The sequence below is a fragment of the Patagioenas fasciata genome, chromosome 12 (genome assembly GCF_037038585.1).
Source record: "Patagioenas fasciata isolate bPatFas1 chromosome 12, bPatFas1.hap1, whole genome shotgun sequence".
NCBI lineage: Eukaryota > Metazoa > Chordata > Aves > Columbiformes > Columbidae > Patagioenas > Patagioenas fasciata.
Window position 1 is genome coordinate 16,743,243 of NC_092531.1, and position 24,316 is coordinate 16,767,558.

General features: G+C 41.2%; 1 protein-coding gene across 2 annotated transcripts in view; it reads left to right on the forward strand.

Annotated features, from left to right (window-relative positions):
- ADAMTS17 (ADAM metallopeptidase with thrombospondin type 1 motif 17) overlaps window positions 1–23,404 on the forward strand; it is a 178,226-nt gene extending 154,822 nt beyond the window's left edge. For both annotated transcript variants that reach the window (XM_065847356.2, XM_065847357.2), the window contains 4 exons: window positions 529–733; window positions 4,742–4,894; window positions 19,159–19,336; window positions 22,325–23,404. In XM_065847356.2, coding sequence (XP_065703428.1) covers window positions 529–733; window positions 4,742–4,894; window positions 19,159–19,336; window positions 22,325–22,476 — 688 coding nt within the window. In that variant the 3' untranslated portion in view covers window positions 22,477–23,404. The remainder of the gene's footprint in view (window positions 1–528; window positions 734–4,741; window positions 4,895–19,158; window positions 19,337–22,324) is intronic.
- Window positions 23,405–24,316: the final 912 nt, after the last annotated feature.

The window sequence follows — 24,316 nt, forward strand, 5'->3', positions numbered from 1 at the left end:
GAGAATCTGTATGCTTTGAGGTCATATAACATAGGACTAGAGAATCTGATTCTGGTAATGGATACAGAAAAGCTGTGTTGGGCTGTGGCACCATCCCAGTTTGTACCCGATCAGTCCAGGTTCTCAGCACAGCTCCACTGCTCAGTAAAAGACATACATGCAGATGTAGCAGTGGTTTTCTCAGGTACTTCTCAAAGGCAACATTATTTGTGGGATATGATGGTCTGCAGACAAGTCTGGCTTTATCTGGGGGAAAAATGCAGCCTCACTGTAGAATCTGGAGGTTAAAGGGCACTATGCGGAGTTTGTGTTTGTGTCTAGCATGGAGACAGGAGTGGATATTAATTTATATACCAATGCTTTTCTGCTTTACATGCTTGAGCACCCAAAGGCTGGGGGATCTCAGTGTGACAGCAACACAGCACCATCAAAGAACCCACAAATCTAGGAAGAGCTCTCTGTTTTTAAGTGAAGCATAGTGTTTTATCCCACCAGTTTCTTAACATTCCATCTCTGGCTCCTTCCCAGGTGGGTGACTGGCCATTGGAGTCCCTGCTCTGCTACTTGTGAAAAAGGTGTCCAGCACCGGGAAGTGACCTGTGTTTATCAGCTGCAAAATGGCACCTACGTTAACACAAGAGATCTCTACTGCCTTGGCAACAAACCAGCAACAGTACAAAACTGTGAAGGACGGGACTGCCTTTCTATCTGGGAAGCATCAGAGTGGTCAAAGGTAGGAATCTGTTTCAAGAAAGGAGCCAGACTGCACACAGCTCTGGATATGCCGGCCCTGATCCAGCTTAAGTGCTTAAAATGAAGCATGTTCTCACGGTCAGCACGCTCAGCGGCTCACAATATTGGGGCACTGAGCAGGACTGTCATTTGTTGAGATGATCTGTTTAGAGCTGAGGTTTGTATTCTATACCAAATGAGTTATTTAGGCAAGTTTTAGTTACCATGCTATAGTAGCTATATCTTTCTATCTGAAAATTCTGAACAGTAAGCAAAACCATTTCACTGACCTGTAGCCAGACGTGTAATAACCCACCAGGCCTTCTGGCTCCATTTAAGTGCAGTATGAAACTAATACCAGATTTATCAAGCATCTGCATGTTACAGAGAATGTACCTTTAGGCCTTATCCAACCTTGTCATTTCAGTGGGAAAGATCTTCCCTTGTTGTTCATCTCTATTTTGAAACAGTGAGCTCCTGTTTAAAACATTGTCAAAGAGCTTTTGCAAAATTTTATTGTTAGAAATGTGCTAAAAAGCCACAGAAGCTCAGGATACAAGGGGTCTTGCACTGAGGAACAGTGTCTGTTAACAAACACAATGTGATTCCATTGTCCACCTTTTGAACAGGAAATCTTTGTTCGGCAAGTGAGATGATTGATAGTTAAGCGAGAGTAGCGTTTCCTTTCAGTAGGACACTATCTGTTCCCTAATGCATGAGATTCATTTTCTTCCTGAGTTCTTTAATTTCAAAAGATGTGGAGAAACACACCAAAGTTTTAATAAGTTGTCTGGTAGGTCTTTTGTGTGTTATAGAAGTAACCCTTTCAGACGATGCCCTCTTTATTTCTCAGAGCTGAACCATCTCTTAGAGCTGAACCAGCTCCAGCTTATAGCTGAGAATATTCTTATGGCTCAGTTCCTACCTGTTTTACATGGGGAATTTTTATGAGAATCTTTTGTTAACAGTCCGAGGTACTTCTCTCTCCTTTTTATGAAGTCAAGTTACAGAAGACTTTTTGCAGTGTGCTAATCTTCCCTGGTTCTGATCACATAACTCATTTGCAAATACATAGTTTTTTAGATATTTTTTTCAATAACTTGTTTACTTTTCCTGTGATAAATCTATTTACCTTTTGTTGTGTCTGTAATTGCCCACTCATGATTTTAAATCCATTCTTGTTCTGGCACATTTCTGCTGTTATGTAGCACAGTTGACTCCAGGACACATTTGATGCTCTGCCAGTTTGAACACTTCTCATAACTAGGCCTTTCTTCAGTGGTAATCACTTTAATCCTTGAAATTTTAATCTGATTTTATGGTATCATTTTATAAAACAATTTCCTCATGTATGTTTTTGAACTTTTTGGTTATAAAACAAAAAAACAGTTGACCACATTGATACCTGGTCCCCAGTCAAAAATGTGTGTTTTCAAAGCAAATTCCAGTGCAATCTTCATTGTGGAAAAAATTAAGTTCCCCTTTTATTGCCAAACACTTGGATTGTTTTGGACGAAGTGCTGCTCAACCCATTTTTAATGGCGAAAATAGAGACTCTCACAAAAAGGTGAATGTTTCTACCGTTAGGGAAGTAGAGCAGAAAAAAATATGTATTTCCTTCGTATAAAGGAGCTGTGTTTTAACTGCAAAGATGTGTTGCTTCTTTACAAAACCTCATGGGATTTGACTAAGTATTTTTTTAGTAAAATAAGACCTAGTGATCTCAGCTGGACACTCGGGGACTGTGCATATTAATTTGTAGGCTGCTCTGTTGTGGAATCTCTAAAAAATCTGTATGTGAAGAAATTCCTCATGAAAACAGAGGACTTGAGGAAAGAAAAAAACTCTTAAAGAGGGTGATTTATATGTGACCACCAAAGATCTGTTGGAAACCTTTTGCAAATGCTCTTTTGTCTAGGAAAGTATATGCAGTATTAATCTGTGAATGACTTAAAAGCTGTGGGAAGAACAAACAGTTGGTGTTTTTCCCAGACTTGCTTGTAAAACCCACCTAGAGATTTCTCCTACTGCGAAAAATACTCCCATTTCAGTTTGATTTACTTCGAGTAAATTGAATCATTTGAGAGATTTTTATATATTGTGCTTTGTAGTTTGAGATGAACGAGTGCAGCCCTGAGGAGTCCACTCTGAGGACTGAGCAAAATGATATTTAATTGGGAGAGTCTATACAACTTGGGGCAAATTTGTGGCTTTAAGGTACCGCTTAGGGAGCTCCAGCCTGGGATCTCTGGCAAGTCTTGCGCTCTGAGGAGTCCAGCAAAGCAGTTTCTGGAATTCTGCAAAGCCTGGAAAAATTCATCCCCGTATCTAGCAGAACTATATAATTGTGCTTCTTACAAAGATGTTGCATCCATAAGGAGGTCACGCCATGAGCAGCACATAGTAAATTAAGTGGAAGGTTTCCCAGATATTCAAGAAGCCACTTTGTAGTGCTCTGAAGTATTTAAAGGCATGTCTGTTTGCTTGCCAGCTCATAAACGCTTGCCATTCATGTCCTTAACAAGGCCAGCAGGTCAGAACTGCCTGGATTGTATTTTTAAGACGGTTAGACAGGCATGCTGAGATTTGTCCATTTGATGTAATTTATATCAAGCTGACGCTTGTTTTCAGCATAGACCCCCTGGATGGAGAAGCCTCTTGGAATACGTTCAAAAGACCTCACAGAATATCTCATATCTTCACTATTTACTCAGTGTCAAATCAACTGTCTTTTCCATGCTGGTCCCCTGAAGGGGAGAACTTGACATGCTAGAGGGGGTTAGTTTTTATCTCAGCTGGTACATATATCATTTTTCCACCCACCTGTCCCCAGTGGCTCTTCAAGGAAATTTCTCACTCTTAACCACTGCAGTGGCATGAAAATGAAGAGCAGAGACGGGCTGTGCTGTTTTGCAGTGACATGCACTGCGCTGGCTGTGACAGCATCAAGAGATCTCTCTGTTACTGAACTGGTTATTTAAAACAGAAATTCTCAGTTTCGGTTCATGCTAGTGTTCTTTTCCCACCCAGTACAGTCAATGAAATCAAGACAAATTCTCCAGTAAAACAGAATTTCCAGCCAGCAGCAGAGGTAACAAATGGGTAGCCAGCTATCGCTGCTCTTTAGAAGCCACCTTCATAGTGCCCAAGCACAACAATATTTGTGGACAATTTGTGCTCACTCACATGAACTTTTGTTAGAGTTCCCCAGCACTTGAATCGCATCTTCCTTCAGCAGCTGATCCTGGCAGCTCTAGTAGCCTGCTGCTTTCTCAGAGGACTTCAAACAGTCCGTGCTTTTGCTTTTGGTGTTGAGAAGTCTGTCTGTCAGCCCAGCTGATTTCTCTGGCTAGCTTGCTGGCCATGCTTGGAAGCTGATCACAACACTGTGGCTCACTGAATACTCCTGATCTACCCCCTTTGTACATTTGAAGTTCGGCAGAACTAACATAGTGATGAGGATATGGCAAAACAAAGAGCGAGGATCATGTATGTGTTTCATGTGAGAACACGTGTGAGAGCTGTGACTTTGCCATGGTATGTACAAACTACTGCAGAAATGTCTTTGTGGTCTCATGCTACTGTGAGTTCAAAATGCATTAATCACCATCATTTTACTCCCATGATACCTCAAGGCATGCGGCAGTTCTGTGTTGTAAATCTCAGTGTGTCATTTTTCAGTATGAATGATGAGCTCTTAATCTCAAGATTTAGTGGGTTTTTCCTCTCTAACACCAATTCTAGCAAAATGACGGCTGATGTTTTCAAAGAAGGTTGATTTTCAGAGTTGCCATTTTTTGTAAGTAAAATATTTCACAAGCAGATATCGTGCTTTTCAAATTACTCTTTTATGTTTGAAAGGAGCTTAGATTATTGGGAGAAAATCTTAGGGTTATCAGTTTTTCTCTGTGTTCGTAAAACCCACTTTTCCTTTTAGCTCTTTTACCAAGACTGAAGTTATCATTTCTAGGCATCATGTAACAGAAAACAAATACCTGTTGTTTTGTAGTGCTCTGCAGATTGTGGCAAGGGGATTCAGAAAAGAACAGTGACGTGCACAAATTCTCAAGGAAAATGTGATGCAGCCACCAGGCCGAGAGATGAGGAAGAGTGTGAGGATCACACAGGCTGTTACGAATGGAAAACAGGAGATTGGTCTAAGGTAACAGTGAACTCTATCTGGTATTTTCTTCCCAAGTGCAAAGATGTTCAGAGTGCTATGCGTCCGTCTGCTGTCTGTGTTAATTTGCAGTTTAAATATTTGAAAAGGAAGGGCTTAACTGGTTTTGACTGGAGTTTTTACTGCGTTTTGCACTTTCCCCTTATGCGATTTATGACCCAAATGTTGTAATGTGGGCTTATGGATATGGCCCAGCAATTTTAGAGAGGGGCGTTCCAAATAGGATAGAAATGAATATTGATTGACAGCTTAACCATCCAAAAGCGAAACCTACACAAGATCCCCACTGCAGGTGGACTCTTGTCAAAAAGCTACTTTATAAGCAATGCTGAAACTGCTTTCCATATTTCAAAAAACAAACTCTGAACTGTTCTGGCTAGCAGGTTGAATTCTACAGGAAGGAGTTCATTAGCAGTATCTTCCAGGAGTGCAGGGAGCTAAGGAGATGTCCCATGCCCAGCCTGGGCAAGCTGAAAAGAAAATAGCAGAAGTTGGTTTCCTTGAGCATAAATATGCTAAAAATTTGTACTTTGAATTAAGAACCTACTCACTGAGAAAAAGGGAAATCCTGCAAGGGGGATTTTACCTTCACTTAGGCCTGTCTGAACTTAGTTTCTCCAGTGACATCAGTGGAATTAATTCCCAAATGCAGTGGATTGAACCAGAGCAGGGTCTGCTCTGTATTTGCATTCTGATCTTAAAGTAACAGGTAGTTTTGCTTGGGAAGGAGGCCCGACAGTGTGAGAAACCCAGTCTTTGCCAGTGTTGCACATAAAGCATCCTTTACACTACTGACTTCATGTTTGCATAAAGAACTAAAATTTCCCAGGAATATTATATTCCAGTTTGGTTTTATCTTATCTTTGTAACTGTACTATTCCTTAAACAGAAACCTACTTTGTCTTCTGGAATGTACGGCATGTGCAGAAACCACTGGAATACAGTAGTTGCATTTTGCTTTCCAAAAACCCAAACTCCTGCAAGCAAAATCCAGTGAAACAGAGGCCCATGATGGGCAAATTGGCTTATCTGTGATTGCATTTTTTTTTACATTGTGTTTAGGAATTACAAATATTTATAGATGTATTCTGTCATGGATACATGGATTTAATGGTGTCACTGCTGGAGAATGCATTAAGAACCTGCCACATACAAAAGGTCTGTGTTTATGCTGAGCCAGGAATTTGTATCACAGAATGTTTAGAGTATTGAACATTATTTTTTTCATAACCTGGCACACACAGTCCATGCAAGCTGGCCAAAACAAACAGTTCCTGTGTGTTAACAGGTGAAATAACATTATTTATTTATTTGTGGAATTTTAAAACATTCTGGCATGCAAATTGACCCGGATTCTCTTTACAGGGAGGAATATGAAATAATTGTGTATTCACTGATGTGTATTCACATGGACTGGAAGTTCAGTATTGTATGAATGGTTCCAATCTGATAAAGATGTTGGCTCAGTGCTAGAAAGGCTGCAATCACACATGGGTCACAGTGAATAGTGTTGTTGATGGATTTAGTCTCTGCATGTGAGCAGGACAGGATCAGTGCAAAATCACTTGTTATTTACAATTCTAAACTCAGGATCAGGATCCTCCCTGTGCAGAAGGGCACAAAAGCTCATGTGCTGCCGATGTGACCTGCTTCTGTGCCAGCTCTCTGCTTCCCTGGAATTTCACCCTGTGTGAGTCCAGCAGGATGTTCTTGGACTTAGATTTGGTTTATAATGAGCATTTAAAATTCTAGACATATTGGTTAATTCTGACTGGACACTTAGATCACAGAATTAGATTCTTATTCTGTGAGTAGAGGGATAAACAAAAGGCAAAATTGGATTGCTGGAAAAGCGTATGGGTAGATACAGTTCTTTGAAGAAAATGTATTGTCCCAGAAACCCAGATAGCCGAGATGTTTGGTGTGGAATTCAGTTCTTTGCAAATCCTGGGTGAGGGATTTTCATCATGAGGATCCAGAAGCTTTAATGCAGGGCTTAGACTTAGGAGGAGAGCCTTGACAGCTATCAGCAAACTCCTCTTTGGTGTTGTCTGGCTTAAAACAGTTCCTTCTTCAAGGAAAAACAAAGTCTGTGGCAGTTAGATTGTAGTGAACTCCTTAAAATTCATACTTTCAGGGCAAAATTCTATTGTAAAACATTTGTTGCTTGTGCTGTAAAAGTCACTGTGCGAGAGCTTTGTGCTGACTGAGAGGGGAAACTTCTTTTAATACAATTTGATCTCAGAACAAGCAACAACTTTTTTGCAATTAATGCATGGTGCATATGTTACTTATTAAGAATCATCAGGGAAGCAAGATTTATCTAACAGTAGTAATAATCAGATATTAAAATAAGGGGCTTTGATGCTTTATGTGCAAACAGCTTGCATGATTACTTGGCCTCCAATCCTTAATTTCCCCAAACAAGATCTTTTAAAGATACCAGGAAGTAATGTAAGAAAGAGGCAAAACCTCATTTAAAAAGTCAAGTCTAAATACAGCTTGTAAATAGAACAGACTGTTTGGGTGGTAATGATTAGTAGTAGTATTTATAGAATACATGAACTCTGTGCATGAGAAGACAGATAACTTCCCGAAGGACCTCCCAGCCCTATATACATAACTCACCTTGAGTCTGACAACAATAGATGTGGTTATCTTATATAAGATCTTGGAACCTGTTGCATTCAGAAGTTGCAAGAGTGGGCAGATGTAAAATCTCCAAATCTATGCCAAACGAGTTGTGGGTTTATGTTCTCAGACCCTGGATCCACTTCTGCGTAGCAGAGGTAAGGGCTGGAGACATGGCCGTGCTGATCTTTAACCTGTACTACCAGCCAAAAACTTGTCCACTGGCCTTAGTAATGGCTCTGCAGCTCTGTCCACACTCTGAAGAAGAGGAATTTTATTCCATTTTCAGTCAGGTTTATTTGCAGATGGTCCTTACTATGTATTATAGCTGTGGAAAGCATTTGGTGCTAATTGAGCAGATTCAGCAAGCAGTCTTGGCTGTGATATTTGTATATTCCCAATGTATTTGCAGCATATTTCAAGTGTTGCATGAGGAACTGATATATCTAGTTCACTTTGCAAGCACATAGGACCAGGTCTGTAAAGTCATTTTAGTGTCTTTGAGGTTACCTTTGTTAGTCCGTGCTTGAGACTGTACTGTAATCTAAAGAGACAGTATTGTTCTGGTGCTAGTAACCATGTGTAACCTCCATTACCACTGCTATTCAACTTGCAACTTTGCTGCACTACTGCAACTTTTCTTTTAAACCCCTTGTCTTAAAGGGATGTATTATTTGTAACATTTCGTTAGCACCAACGCAGCATTGTTATTATGAGTTATATAACAACTTTGCTCCTGGCCTGAGAGTCTTTAAACCTAGTAGAAAGATAAGAGACACACTGAAGGTGTTAACCTGAAATCATTTTTCATTGTTGCCTGGATTCTTCAGAATTACAATTCATTATATCATCCTTTTTTATATATGATGCAATATACAAACAGGAATCCAGCCCCATCCCATTCAATCATTTCTTCCAAAAGGAAATTCCACATCCATTTTGCATTCAGTTAAAGAAACAAACATCTCACACACTCTTTCTATTTTGAAATAGTTCCTTCTTGTTTGAAATCTGAGCTGTTAAATGTTCAAATACTGGAAGCGTTTTTACATTTTTGTTGTAGCTGAAAAGAACAAACATAGGTTTCTCAGTTTCCCAACACTTGCCTCAGACTCCTTGGCTGCTGAAAATATGTTTCTCGATGCTTTAGCAAGACAGTAGTTCATTCTTTCATGATGAATTGCATTTTGCTGACAAACTTTATGTCAAGGATTACATTCTTGTGAAGAATGCAGGCAACTAGTGAAGAGAGTGTGTCTTCATGCACGTGGCTCTCTGGGAGGGTCTGTACCATTCTTCTGCTTTCGGCTGCACTTGAAGGGACCAGCTGTGGGATTTGGGCTTTGCACTGGAGCCTGACGTGACTCACACATTGGAAAACATCTGTCCAAAAAATCGCAGAACCATAGAATAGTTTGGGTTGGAAAGGACCTTCCAAGCTCATTCCGTGCCACCCCTGCCATGAGCGGGGACATCTTCACCAGCTCAGGTTGCTCAGAGCCCCGTCCAGCCTGGCCTGGGATGTCTCCAGGGATGGGGCATCCAACACCTCTCTGGCCAACCTGGACCAGGCTCTCACCACCCTCAGGGGCAACAATTTCTTCCTCATGTCTAACCTGAATCTCCCCTCCTTTAGTTTAAAACCATTCACGCCTTGTCCTATCACAACAGGCCTTGCTAAAAAGTCTGTCCCCATCTTTCTTATCGGCCCTTTTAAGTACCAAAAGGCCACAATAAGGTCTCCCCGGTGACTGTTTGGTGCTTGTGCCACCAAACACGTCCTCAGCTCTCTCCTCTTCTGCTCTGATAATAATGAAGCAGGGAAAGCACTACGGTGCAAATGTAGAGGTAGAATTACAAGCAAGATACACTAGCTCCATCCTTAGTGCTGACTTCCACAAGGATGCATTTTCAGCTTCGTGGGTAGTTTAAACATGCAACTTGGGTCCCTCAGGCAACAATTTAGCTCATTAACCTATTATATTACATAGCCCAATGAAAAGATTTTTAGATGAAGAAAGATACATAGAAGCCTTGTAGTATATTGGCTTTGACATATTTTTTCTTTGCAGTTACAGTAGGTCCTCTGTAAATACTAAGGCCTGTATTAATATTGGATAACCCAATGTAAATCCAGGGTAACTGTCTTTCATTCTTCCCTACAACCCGTTGGCCACAAGCCACGGATCTCACTCAGCACTGTGGGTCAGATATCGGTCTCTATTACATTAGTGTAAATCCAGATTAATTCAACCACTTAAGTTAATGCAGGCTTATGCCAATGCCCTGCAGATCAGAATCTGACCTGACAGATTGTGCAAGATCTTTGGGTTTTGCATAGGAACGATCACAGATTCGTGCTCTCAGGTGAAAACAGAAATTTATGACATATCAAACCAGGCATCAGCCAGGAGAGGAAGTGGAGGAGAAGTCTTTTTCTATCACTTCACATCTCATATGACCACCTGGCACAACTTCCACTGGATTCAGAAAGATTGTACACCCCAGAAACTAGAAAGCACTAGTAAGGATCAGCTTGGCAAAGTGTGATGTTAAACAATATTCTTGCTGCTAAATAGTGTCAGCAGTGATAAAGCACATCTGAAAAATTACCTATAGCCACCTGCCATCCTTGGACATCACTAGTTGCCAACTGCTTTACACTATTTGCCTAGTCTATGAAACACAGGCTGTAGGTTCTCATCCCAAGAGGATACTAACAAAAGGGAGGAAAAAAAATGTAATTTCCTGTAAGAAAAATACTGGTTTTGTGCCAGACATTGAGGTGTTTCATACTGAAGATCAGCAGTCATTCATCACAGTGGGTGGTAACAAGGATTTTGTAATTGCAAATTAATTGTTTTGGCAGGATTACAGTAGATTGTATTCTCTAAGAGATAAAACCTCTAGACTTATAGTACACCAAAAAGACATGTTGGGGTTGGGTTTTGGTTTTTGTTGGGGGTTTTTTGGTTGTTTTTGTGTGTGTGTGTTTGTTGGGATTTTTTTTAATTAAATAAAAAAATTACTCTACAATCTTCCAGTGCCAGGAAGGCATGTTTTCTGAGTTCCAAATGTTTGGGAACATCAACAAAATCCTGTATAGGCCTCACTTTTAATGATTAATTCACATTACATGATAAGAAGAGTAAATCAAGGACAGCTGTGGTTTGAGAGGTATATCCAAAGCTGTTATAAATATAGAAGCAAACCGTCCTTTGTTCTAACATTCATTTCAAATTCATGGCTTGACCTGCCATCTGTTTATGATAAACTATGGACAACTTGTTAATTCTTCATAAAGGTCATAACTAAGTTCATCCTCTCTACCTTGGAGAAAATAACTTTTCTTGTTGAATTGAGGGAAAACTGCGTGGGAGGGATGGTCACTTAAAACTGCAGTCACACATCACAGCTGACAGACCCTTTCCTGCCTCTTACTCACTTTGGCTCAGCAAATGACTTCACGATTGACGCCTCCTCATGTACATTCAGCACCACAGCTAGAAACCGATGTTGGAAGATCGTCTGCAGGCCTCACTGATGCAAATCAGTTGTTCTCCAGAAGGTGGTAGAGCTGGATATGACAGGAGAGGACTCAACAAGCTTTAGTATTCAAACCCTCTGCTTCTCTGGTCCTGGGCATGACAAGAAGCCAGAGCATCAGTGTCCTAAACATATGTGCTGCCCCTATGGACTGCTCCAAGTTGTACTACTAGTTGTGGTTCCCCATGGTTTGTTCCTCTGGTGTGTGATCAGGTAGTAGTTTTATCTCCTTTCTTTAGCAAAGGCTGAATTGCCCTCTGATGTGGTGATCTCTGCTGACTGCAAAGAGAATGTGAACAGACCTAGTTCAGTAAGATGAATCCCACCTTTGTCCCCCTATCTATGAAACATTTAGCCATGTTCAGAGGTGTAAAATGTTGTGTAATGGCACTAAAACAAGGTTGAATCTCTGTCTAGATGTGTGCTAACTACCAGCCTTGGTCTATGCAGCTGTAGTTGGAAACCTTGGTATGGAAAGTGAAGAGATGCTGACTGCAGTGTGGGATGGCCGTGTCATCCCCCTGGCCACAGTAAGCTACAGAAACCAAGTCCTGCTCATGCCTTTGAGGCAATGGCTGCTCCTTGTTTGCACAACAATTTGCACAGCTCATCTTTGCTGGAGTTTCTGGGAACATCCACAGTACAAATTGTTTTGATGGTTCCTTAGTAAAGGAGAATGTGCTGCAAAAAGATCCTATTCATCAGTGTTTTGTTTGAAGTAGAGCATGTTCTGTCACAGCCTCCAGTGATCTATTAATTGAAAGAATAACTTTTCCTTTTTGATAATTTACATTTAAATGCCTAGTTCATGAAGTGCATATTTTTGATGGAGAATTGAAGCCTCCCAACCAAGATCAGTGGATTGGAAATGGAATTCCACTATGACTACTTTAGTCTTTTTTTTAACATGAAAAGGAAGAAAGCATGAAAGACAAGCCTATTTACATATCGGCATTCATTTACTCTGAGTTACTCTGAGATGTTACAGCATGTTTTTAAAAATATGAACAATATTTAATTCACTATTTAAAGTTTGTACTACTCATCTGAACAGGTCTTTCCCCCTTAAATCCTTACAGCACCTAATACGTATCACTAGCAGTGATTGCAATCATTTTGCAGTCTTTCCAACAACCTTATGAGATTTATGACTGAGACATTAAGGTGACAATCTTCCAGAACATCTTTAAAGAGCAATTAATATCAGCCTGCTGGTGATCCCTTGTTTGACTGTGCGAAGAGATGAAATGCCGTGTTAGTTCAGCATCGTACAGTTCAAAGCTGAGCAGCTCCCTGTCTAGAAAACTCTCAGGCAGGACTGAGATGAGAGAGATAAGCAGCCTCTTGCTGAAGTTAAAGTAATCCCAAGGGAGTCCTGAGTTTAATTACTTTTTAAAAATAAATTGCATTTATGTAGCATTGGTCATTAACTGATGAATCACTAAAATATGCTTTCAGTGGAGTTTTGGTTCGCAAGACATTCTTTCAGGCTAACACCTGTGACAGGAGCCGATGTGGGACTGTAGCTCATGTAGCCCATAAAAGCATCACTGAGCGGCAGCAGCATACGCTGCTGAGGAGCAGGGTAAATTCTCAAGCAGTCGGCCTGACTTTTGTGTTGTCCCTTACTATCTGGCATATTTAAAATTAGCTTGATTATGCCTTTTAAATAAGGTGTTTTTCAGCATCACTTCCTTGCAGTTTTTCAGGTGGAATAAGCTATGGAGTATTTTCACTTTGTACCTGCCACAAATCGAAGCACTGCACACGTGCTGTAGGTGTCTTGCTATAATATGGCACCCTGTAGGCAATACCTTATTATTTCATATCTCTGCTTGATCCTGTTCTTGAAATCCAGTTTGAAAGCTTATGAGAAGTAAATTCCGCCTGATTGGTATAATGAATTAAATGACATCTCCTCATTAACATCCACCTGGGCTGCACTGCACAAGCACTTAGGGGCACTGTCACTACCCAGAATATTCATGCATTCAGTTCTTAATCTCTGAACTCTCTGCACACAATGGAGCTTTTCAGAATAGCAAAGTCAAGCTTAATTATGAAGTGAGACATGCTGGATGTACTGGTCAGGTCTTGTTCCTTAGGGTCATGCCATTTGAAAGCACAGCTGTAGGCGGTTTGCGAAGATTGCTTCTTTCTTTTCCTTCTAAGATACTGTCACATCAGCCATGGGCATTTTCTGCTGTAATTTATTGTTTCTTCACATACTGAATCAGAAGGATATGCATTTTTTTCTTGGCTAAATTAAACAAATCAGTCATTTCACAAAAGTTTCTAAATGAAAGATTGTTGCAAGCAAGACCAGATATGTTCTCTTTACAGATCTGGGGTTCAAAAAGAAGGTAAAAAAAAAAAAAAAAAGAAAAGAAAAGAAAATAACAAGGAAGCTTGAAAAACAGCTTACAGTTAGCTTTGGGCTAATTAGATCTTATCAGTGAAAAGACAGAAATCTCTTTCTTTAGCATGATGCCATGGTGAAAATTGACCTGGTGTTTATGAAAGCACATTGCATGCTGCTTTTCATAAAAAGGCTGATGTTAAGGTGTGTGGAGCACTGACTTTCAGAGCACACACATGTATACTATTAAGGTCTCAGGAAGGGAGCAATTACAGGACATTTGTCCTTCATCTCAGATGCTGTGTTAGAATGTTATTAATAGGAACTTGTCTTGCTTTCTTTCTGACTTTCATAGAGGCAAGAAATAAGACCCCTGGGGGAAAAAAACACTCTACCCTATCTTAACACCTTGAAATACTTGAACTCTGAAGTCAGTAAAGCGTGACTCTATCTCTGAATATTGGAGCTTTAGCCATAGTGTTATCCTTGGCTTCAGCAACTTTCAGCAAATTGGGGACAAACCAGTATCTTTAAATATCAGATGACTGCAGAACGATTAATAAAGAAAAAAAAAAATCTTGCCTTCAGCTTAGTTCTGACAGTCATCTTGAACTGTATCTCCCTCCAACAGATCAGCTTTCTAAATATTGGAGTATGGTCAGGATGGACTGAAGGGGTGCTATGGCCTTCTGCTGGAAAAAGCAAGTCTCTCCTAACAAAAAAGACTAACATCTATCTCTTCGCGGTTAGAAAAGCGATATTTTTAAAAGTGACACGTGGTCTGAATGCATCCCTGCCTACCCAGCAGCCCTCAGCTAAGGCATAAGCAGTGGTTCATTATCCCGTTCAAACCTCAGCAGATCACAGCCTGTCCTCTATTGTGGTAAATCTGGACTTTCTACTGTCCCCTTAATTAAGCCTCAACACAGGGTTCTTTGCACTGATCTCTCCTGTGTGTTCCTCCAGCCGCCCAACAACAGCCCTGCCCTGGCTTCATTCATTCGTATTCCTCTCTCTTTCTCTGCCTGTCCTTTGTAGATCAGGAGTTGATGAAGTCCCTGACATATCTCAGCACTTACTGTAAATTCATTCTGGTTTAATACCTAATATTCTCCTGAGGCATTTGCTTTCAAAGCAATTAGACATCTGTCAGCACCTTTGCTAGAGTTCAAGCTTTCATATCAGTATCCTAAGGTGGAAATAGCATTCCAGTTGAAAAATCATAGCTTGGTCTTAAGGTTGGAGTTTTTCAGTGAGTAAATCTTCTTTAAGCTGATGAATGCAGCTGCTGCCTTGACAATTTGTGAGTTTATTTCCTTCTGGATATCCCCACTGGCTTGCTTGTTACTGCCAAAGAATGTGAATGGAGGCATTTTTGTATTCCTTGTGCCTTCTCAAGCAGTGTTTGAACTGGGAGTTACAAGGGCTCTCATTAGGTTCCCTTTTTGTAACTGTTCATTAACCCTCTTTTTCTTGCGGTGCTGAACAATCCTTTGATCTTTGCATGTGGGTGGATTTCCAATTTACAATGACTGTATTGTCAGTTTAGTGCGTTACGGTTAAACTACATGAATTCTGAGTATGCATTTTTCTGATGGTGATATCACTGGCTATACATGGTGGAAGGAAAAAAACACTTCTTTGTTTGACATCAGCATCTCTATTCAACCACTTGTCCAAGTTCCCAAATTCCCAGAGTAGGCAAGTTCCTGGTGGGTTTTTCTCTCTGTACTCATGTAGCAGCTCAGGTAGCAGGTGGAGACCCACGCAGCTCAAACCAGGTTCCAGAACCAGTCTTCCACACTCACAGATCACTTTACTTCATCATGGCATCAAAACGTGTGTTTCTTGAGAATTGCATGAATGCTTAGAAAGGCTTTTCTGATTTTCAGGCCGTGTTTGTTAATAGCAATGTAAGAACTCAATATTTGCCCCCAAAAGTCCAGTTTCCATCAACAGCAATTTCAATACGATGAGTGCAGTTTCAGCGTGCAGCACTGGAGCCTCCCAGCATTCCCAACTCAAACTCCTCATAACCTGTGTCCAAGCCTGAGGGTTCTATATCAGAGAGCACAGAGTGAATCTAACCCTGAAAATTGTTCTGTGGATATGCTTATTGCTTCATAAATATTTAGGAATAGGGAGACCATAGCAGTGTGTTTAGCTGTCCAGAGTAGGAGGGAAGGTGTTCATGGGATTTTGCTATGCAGTTGGTGTTTGATTTTTATGCCTCTTAATGATGTCCTCTTTTCATAGTGCAGCATGAGTAACAATCACCCCTTTGTATGTATTTTGTATTTATTCCTATTTCCTAGTGAAATTCCTAGGAAAGAGACCATCCAAGTACAGAGTTGAAAATTTTGTCTTAAAATAAGCCAGATGTCCAACCTTCCTCTAGCTGCCAGGCCCCAAAGAGCTCAAGAAAGATGTTAAAATCTGTCTTCCTGGTTGTGAAAAGCTAATTGCGTAGCATAGGTGATGATCCCAGTCTCTCAGGAGAAGGAATGAAACTGCTTCGGGCAAAAACTTTGCTGTTATTTGTCTAAGGTGTCGTGGTTGAGACGGACAAACGACATGGACCAAGTTCTTCCAGGATGAAAGTAGTAGATGCCATTTATTGCCACAAGTGCATTTTTATAGAGTTTTACCAATTCATGTGTCTCTTCACTATTGGTTACAAGTTACAGCAGTAACATCTCATTGGCTAATTTTGCTATCATCAGTGTTACTCTTCTACTCCCTTCTCTCTCACGGGTACATCCTTAATATCTTCGGATACTCCTTTACTCCCATCTTTCTCATGGGTAGGCCTTCATATCTTCAAGGCTAATTTCTGTTCCCGTGCCCTCCGTCAGGGAATCCACGGACCCACCGTAGTCCCCCACACTAAGGATTGGAGTTAGCAGTGTCTGTGGAAAAATTTTCATTGCTTGCCCTCCTTGCTGGTTAACAAATGCAGAGACAGGAACACAGGCAAAGGTGGGCGAGTGTTTGTATGTTGGTATCTGAAAACCTTATTCACCTTAGGAGGAAAATTATTTTTCCTTTATTTCCTTCTTTCTTTTATTCCCCATTTCTTAAGAGCATTGGTAAGCACAGGGAGTGCCTAAAAGGCAGAGGTGGAGGTTTCAGACTCACTATAATACAATCATGTGAAGGAACCCCATGGTCTGGACACGTTATTTTTATGCCAGTGTGGTAACAGCAATTCTGTTTGTAAAATGGATGTACAATTCACTCCCCTTGCAAAGAGTTTTGTGAGGATTAGTAAAGCTCCCAAAAGACTGAAAGTGCCATTGAAATCCTGAGGATTAGAGGTTGCATATGACTAGTGAAGTGGAAGGGCCTAATAGTTGTGTTTATCAGGATAAAAAATGTTAACTTTAAATCCAAACGCAATGGCCATGCCTGACTGGTTTCCAGACTGGTAGAAGTCACTGAGGTTACACAGTGGGAAGAGCAGAGGGACACCCAATGCTAGTGAAATGCCTGCATCTCACTGCAGAAACTCACATTATGAAGGCGTTTTAAATAAGGGACCGTAATGATCGCTCTTGGAATAGCTCACTGTAGGGCATACGAGGGAAGGGCTCGTTCAGCACAATCCTAAATACCATAACCATTGTTGAGGTATTAATAGACAGTGACAAAAGTCTCATGTAAATTCAACATCTGGAAGTCTAAGTGTAAAAAATCTGTTGTAATCTAGTGTGTTGATCCTAAATGGAAATAAGAAGGTAAAGAAAAGGGGAAAGAAATAAACACAACAACAACAAACAGGAGCTCAAAAATACATGTAAAATTTTAATAAAGCACAACTGCTACCTTCATAATACAATAATCAGGTCCTGGAGGGGGCTGCAGAGCTGGAAACACAGAGGTAAGCTGCACACCAGGGTGACCCAATGACAAAGTCAAGAGGGGATCTGCATCAGAACAGAGAAATTCAGTCCCAGAGAAATGAACTGAGAGAAAGAATAGCAATAAAGAGCAGGTGGAATATAGGGGGAAAATTAAGAGAAGAGCAAATACAAATTTGATGAGTACACCGAATACAAGAAGCCTGTTTAGTTAACAGTCATTAATGTGAGTGACTAAAGAAGAAAATTAGATGAAGAGTCTGTGTTATTTTTGACAATGGGATTCACTGGTCCTGCAGCCCCTCTTATGTAGAAATAAACTGTTTGCATAGTGTGAAGTTATTTCTGCACTGGGTTGTCTGAAGCAGGACTGCATCAGTTCTGTTTTACATGGTCCTGTGCATCTGAGGTGATTTTTTCTCAGGCCTTTCAGTGATTCACCCAGGAAGGAAAAGTTCCCTGTGCTCCACCCCGAGCAAACCTGTGCTGCTTCTGTCAGATGTTCTTTGGGAAGCAGCAGGAGTTTCTTGTGACACTAACAGAACAAAATGACAGTAGCTCTCCTGTACTTCCCCGTAGATGGGAAAGGTGGAGGCCTACATGTGTTCTTTCACCCCTGGGTCCCAGTCTTACATTGTGTACACATCCTTCGTACTTGAATTTCAGTCCAACCTCAATGGTGCTCATCTTTTGAGCCTTTTGATGCCCTTTTTAAGAGTCACTGCTCTGAGGTGATGGTGTTTTTCAGTGAGAGAGCTCCAGTGCCCTGACTTTGTTCAGCAAACAAGATCTTTTTTTACATCATCCTAATTATATCTCCTGAGTTTTCCCTCACCTCCTCCTCTCTCCCATCATTTCCTTGTGTGTGGCTTTTGCAGAAACAGGACTCTTACCAAAGTTCTGCAACCCATTGTTTCTTTATTTTAAATACAAGGTTCTTTTATTAACTCCAGCTGGTGCACCTCACTGTGCTCACTGTGTTTGCTTTACTAAAATGGAACAGTGTGCAAGTAGGACGTTGTAAATCACAAGTGACTGGGCCAAAGGAAGAGGGAGGCAGAGGTAGGGACTCCAGTTGTATGACAACAAGGAGCATATAAACAGGCTGGGCTTCCTGGCTAATAGAAGCCAAAACTCATGGAATACAATTTGCAATTGCTTCCAGGAAGACAGACAAGTGCCAGACAGTTAGTAAGGATAGATGAGAGTGTATGCTTGAATACCTGATGTGTTCTCTTGTATACTGAAACTAAGCTTCTCTAGAGGTCTGGGCATGCAGTAGGACCTGCCTGCCTCTGCTGTGTAATCCTTGGTTTTATCTTATATCAGTGCCTGGCAATGATCATCTTGTCTGTGGAGGAAGCCTTGTTAGACCATCCAAGTCTTGGAGAGGGCTTTTAAACCAAGACAACCAGCGCTACTGGGTCCCTCATAGAGAGGGAGGCGGAAGCTGCTGGTCCATAATTAAGCAGTAAACGTTTTCCAGCTTTGCCTCTTTGTGGCTGGGGGAGTGAATTGCATCTCTGCCTGCTTGAACCTCATGGGCATCCACAGGGACAGTTGGTGTAGGTGGACTCAGAGCAAGTCCACACAGAAAGACGACAGCTTTTTTTCCCTGTGCCGGGACAGTTCCTCTGCTTACAGCACTCCCTGAAGCTGCAAAATCATAATGGACAAATGCAACAGCAGCATGAAGGGTCCCTGGTTGACACGATGCCCCTGTGGTTGAGTCTGCAGCACCATAGTGACCTGCACACTTCAGCTCTGGCAGTGATTTTTCTGGCATATGTGTGTATGTGATTTTGAAGCTACTTTTCTTGGGCCATATCTCAGTGCCTTCTCTCCTCCAGTGCTCCTCAACCTGTGGGAAGGGCCTCCAGTCACGAGTGGTCCAGTGTATGCACAAGGTCACCGGGCGCCACGGCAATGAGTGCCCTGTCCTCTCCAAGCCAGCAGCCTACAGGCAGTGCCACCAAGAGGTCTGCAATGAGAAGATAAACGTCAACACAATTACCTCGCCCAGACTTGGTGAGTGAGGGGTGTTGGGGGGAAGATGCCACCTGCAAAGGACCAGACAAAGTCCAGGGTCCCAGTGTGTCCAGTGTGATAGAAGCGGGGCTTCAGAGGATTGCTCAGGGACAGAAATTAGAACAGGGCCCCCCAGTCAGACTCTAGACTAAAGATCTAGTGTGCTAGGTCCTCTCTTATCCATCGATCCCTGCCCCACACTTGGCCCGAGCTGGACCACTCAGTAGTGGACAGACCTGAGAGACTAACAGGAGCACACAAATGGTGGGTGATTGATTGACTGATTGCAGAGATGAGGGAGCTGACAGGCATGTCTTTCTCTTCGTAAACACCATCAAACCCTGTTTTTGCTGTGGTGAGTGTAAAGTAGGATAATTTATTCACCTGTGCCTCAAGAAAAGTACATGACCTTGACAAGTGAGAGCATTGCTGTTTTGTTCCTTTTCACTTGCTGCCAAGAACGTGGTTTCATGCATTAATTCACCCAGGGAGGCAAGAGAGCATCTAGCCTCTTTCTGTGAACCCTTTGATTTTCTGTCACTGTCCTCCTCACCTTCCCTGCAACCCCATGTACCTGGCTGAGATGAGAATATGGTGATAAGTCATCTGTTTCTCAAAACACCTTAACAGTGTGTTTAAGAAATGGCTCTAGTTAAGAATGCTTCTGTTAATAAAAAATTGTGGGAATCCATGATTTTCCACTTCATATTTTCTCAGTTTAGAAGGGGATGAAAATATATACTTCCAAACTTTAAGCCCTGTGTGTTCAACCACAGCACCAAGAACCAAACAGGTTTCTTCACATTTCACACATCATCACCAGTAAGATGAAGCTAAACTCAGCCATCACCTACACTGACACAACCACATTCGGTGCTTGCCATTACTTTTCCGTACAAGAGGCTGGGTTGTAAACAAGGCTGCAAAGAGTTTACCAGAAAGAACAACCTCCACCCTCTCAGCAGAGCCATCTTGTAGGCTGAGAAGCCTCTGATACACATGAAGAGCCAGAGCTGCTAAGTAACAGTGAACCATTTTCTAATAACATTGTCCAGTATTAAATAATACTTAAACTAGGACTGGACTTGAAGCTTCTGAACTGAAATTTGTTTCCTAAAAGTTTAACAGATGTTTAAAAGAATATGGGTTTTTCTTACAAATGCAGTCATACTGAGGAGCTTCAAACCCCTTTTCTTTAAGAACATATGAGAATACTTCCCAGATATTTTAGCAGTAAGAATATAGTGGAAGTGAAACATTTAATTTGAAAAGTAAGCCCTTGATACACTGATGAGACAAGAAATGCATCTTAATTCACATTTTAGGACAAAGCAATAAAAAGCTCATGTGCTTAAAAGACTGAGGAGGTTCAAGTCCCTGCTGAAAATAATCTGCAAGTAATTTGGGATTGGAATCACTAGGGCCAGAAACAATGGTATTTGATATTAGCAGAAAGATAAATCGAGTGTTTTGTTCTTCCTGCTTCTAAACAAGTTCTCATTGGATTATCTTTAAACAAAATTTTCTGTTTGCTGCAATGGAAACCTCACAAAAAAAAATTACACAGAAACAAATGCCGGTTGTCTACAAAACCCATACTGCCTTGTCCTGACGCCAGAGTGTTTTTCATCCCAAGTAGCGTTTTCAGAAGTATTTAAGTGTGGAGTTCACCTCACCTGACTTTTCCATCTGTGTCCAGTGTCCCTCAGTGAAGACACATTCGGCAGGGGTTTCATTCTGTCCCTCAGAACCTGACCCATGTCAATTCCTGGACATGGTTCCTGTCTTACTTCACAACACATGAGGAACCTTGGACCTCTAAACTATGAGAGCCCGAACTTTGTTTGTGGCTCAGTGTCTTTCTATTATAAAATCTCTCGTCTCAGATTCATAAGATATATCTCAGATGTTCTTGCAAGACGTATAATTTATTCAGCTACATCACGTTTTCTGAACACTCTGCCTGGTTGGACCCATAGCTAGTGGGGAATGCTGCAGATCTGACCCCCTTGAAAAGCCCCTCCACTGCTAGCAGACTCAGAAATATAATAATTCTACCCTCGCTGTGTTTAGGATGGTAACTTCCACTCAGTTTTTTTTCTCACAATCAGTTGTTTGGGTTTTTTTGTAATTGGTTTCATGTTCCTTTTTTTCTGGGACAGCTCAACTTCATTTCATCAGATTCTGTCAAACTTTTGCATCTTTTCCAACTGAATGAAGCTTCAGGGATAAACATTCCTACCCATTTTGCTGCCATCATTTTCTGGTGCTTGGCACTCAGACTCAGAGCTAATCGCTTTCCTCAGAGATGAGGTCTTTAATTTGACCATTTTTTCCCAACTTTGGAGAACACAATAATCATTTAGAAGATTTTGCAATTATCACAGCATTTGTAAGAACACTACATACAATTTATAAATGACATGCCATAAAAAGCACTCACTACATATGTGAATTTTTGTCAAGTTTTGCCATCCAAACCCCCATCCCAATAGCTAACTGTTGTCCTACTGGTTTTGCTGCAGTAAGAACTATTAGTTTCAGTTGCTATTAATTTAGTTTTACATCCATCAAACTGGGTTTGATTTTGCTGCTCTGTAAAAATATTTTCCACCCAGAGGACGATGGCCACTCCTGACAGCGCGCCTTGGCAAAGCCTTCCTGGGAGCACACAGCTTCCCACTGACCACTGTGAGGTGCTCAGGGGCTTAAATCTACACCAGCGCTTTAGATGGTTTGTTCGTCCAGGCCTGTTTGTCACTGAGACGAAACAGGGACAATGTGAGGAGTCCTGTGCTCCTGCAGTCATGTCCAGCTACACCCTTGCAGCGAGCGCTTCCAAAAGCTTGATATTTCAGTAGAACCATCATCTGATCCAGTGCCGACAGCGAGATTGGCCCTTTCTTTCCTCATGTGCAGTGATTTTGATCACACTCGCAATGCTGTTCTCTGACTAATCTGGTAGTTTCTCCTTTTTCTTGTCCAAAGCTGCTCTCACGTACAAGTGCACAGGCGACCAGTGGACAGTGTACTGCAGGGTGATCCGCGAGAAGAACCTGTGCCAAGACATGCGGTGGTATCAGCGCTGTTGCCAGACTTGCAGAGACTTTTATGCAAACAAGATGCAGCAGAAGAGTTAATGAACCTGTGCTACTTCTTAGGGTGTTACACCTATTTGTATGTAAATCACGGACTAGTAGGTCTCAGTACTGGAACTTCATGAGTTGCTACAATGTGGTGGATTCCAAAGCATACCTAATAAGACTTGAAACTGATTCTACAGACTGGATACCAAAGTAATCCACTCATCCACCTTAAAAAAAAAAAAACAAAACAGAAAAAGGCATCTCGAGGAGCCAATCATTTTATCATAATTTGACATCCTTACATTTTTCATTAATTCTTTTTACTTTAATATATTAAATCACCAGCCACTGGATGGCTTGCTACCATTAAAGGACAAGAGTTGCAAAGTGATTACCTTGACTAAGGTTATGGGTACCTCCACGGAGGAGGGCCTCTGGCAAAGTAATTCAGCAAAGGTAGAGACATTACTTAATCTTTTAATCTTGGCTTTCATCTGATGTTTTCAATTCCCAACAGTTATCCCACTGTGGAGTGGGCTTGGAGGGACGCACATAAATGAAAGGCTTAATTTAAAGAGAGGATTTGCTGTAAAAGCTTGTGAAAACTGATAGCGGAGGATGAACATCTCTGAAATTCCTGCAGAAAACTCAGTATAATTATGTCCAACATTCCAAGTCATGTTTTTTAGAGCAACTAGTAGAGACTGATCTTCTTTCTCATTTTAAAGAACAATCCTCTCTCTCTTTTCCCCAGAATAATATAGTTTATTTTATGAAACCTAATTTTTCTCTGAGGTTAATGAAATGGAAGCTTTTTAACAGCAGTAGATATTTTTAACAAGACCCATTTTCATGAGATGGCAGAAACCAGAAATCATTTCGTCCAGTAGAGCTTGCTGAGGGATTGCTTGGTCTGATCTCCCTCCAGTTCTTAGAAGTCAATCAGATAATGAGACTGAATGGTTTTTGTTTTGTTTTGTTTGTGGTTTTTTTTGGTTTTTTTTTGTTTGTTTGTTTGTTTTTTGGTTTTTTTGGGGGGGTTGTTGTTGTTTTGGTTTTTTTTACTTGTAAGAGCACCATGAGACTGGATAGGGTTGGTACAGAAACAGGATTTGGAACAAACTTTGTGTGAAGGATGGAGTGGAGAGCAGGACTCCTGTATACATCTGAGGTTATGCAGCCTTTTGAGTCAAAAGTAGTCAGGGATACAAGACACTCCATCTTGAGCTTGCTGAAGCCGTAAGAGTAAGAATTCCATTGTTTTCAGTAAGGGTTAGGATTTTACTCACTGTATTTTAGTGCTTCCTGTCTTTTGTGGTGCTATCAGACTGGTGCTATCAGACTGGTGCTATCAGAGCACTTAGTGAGTGCCTACATGATACTCTCTTGCATCTCTCTGCACTTTAAACCCAACTCCTCTCTGAGATGTCAGACTTGAAACGGGAGCTCTACCCAGGGCAGAGGTTGTCCCCACCATTAGCCCTACAGATCCATGTCTCTCCATCATATCTTGCTCCAACACAGATCATTTCCCTTGCCAGGGTCCAAGAACAGTGGTTGAATTACAGCCCACTCTTCACGATATGAACAGAGCTGTTTGGATGAATTGCAGCTTTGTACTCGCTCTAGAACTCGTGTTACTGTTTTACTCTTTGGAGATGAGTGCAGAACTAAGCCCAGCTCCTGTCCCCAGCCCTGGGCCAGTCTGGATTGCAGCTCACACCCGTCCTCAAGTTGTCTTTATTGCTGTTGTCTCCTTTTTTCAATGCAAGGAGGTATAAAGATTCTTAGGACCTAACATAAGTTTAAAGTGATTTTTTTTGTCCTTTTAAAAGCCTTTCAATATCCAGGACTTCACTGGAATTACTTAGTAGCATTTTATTAAGGGCTAAGT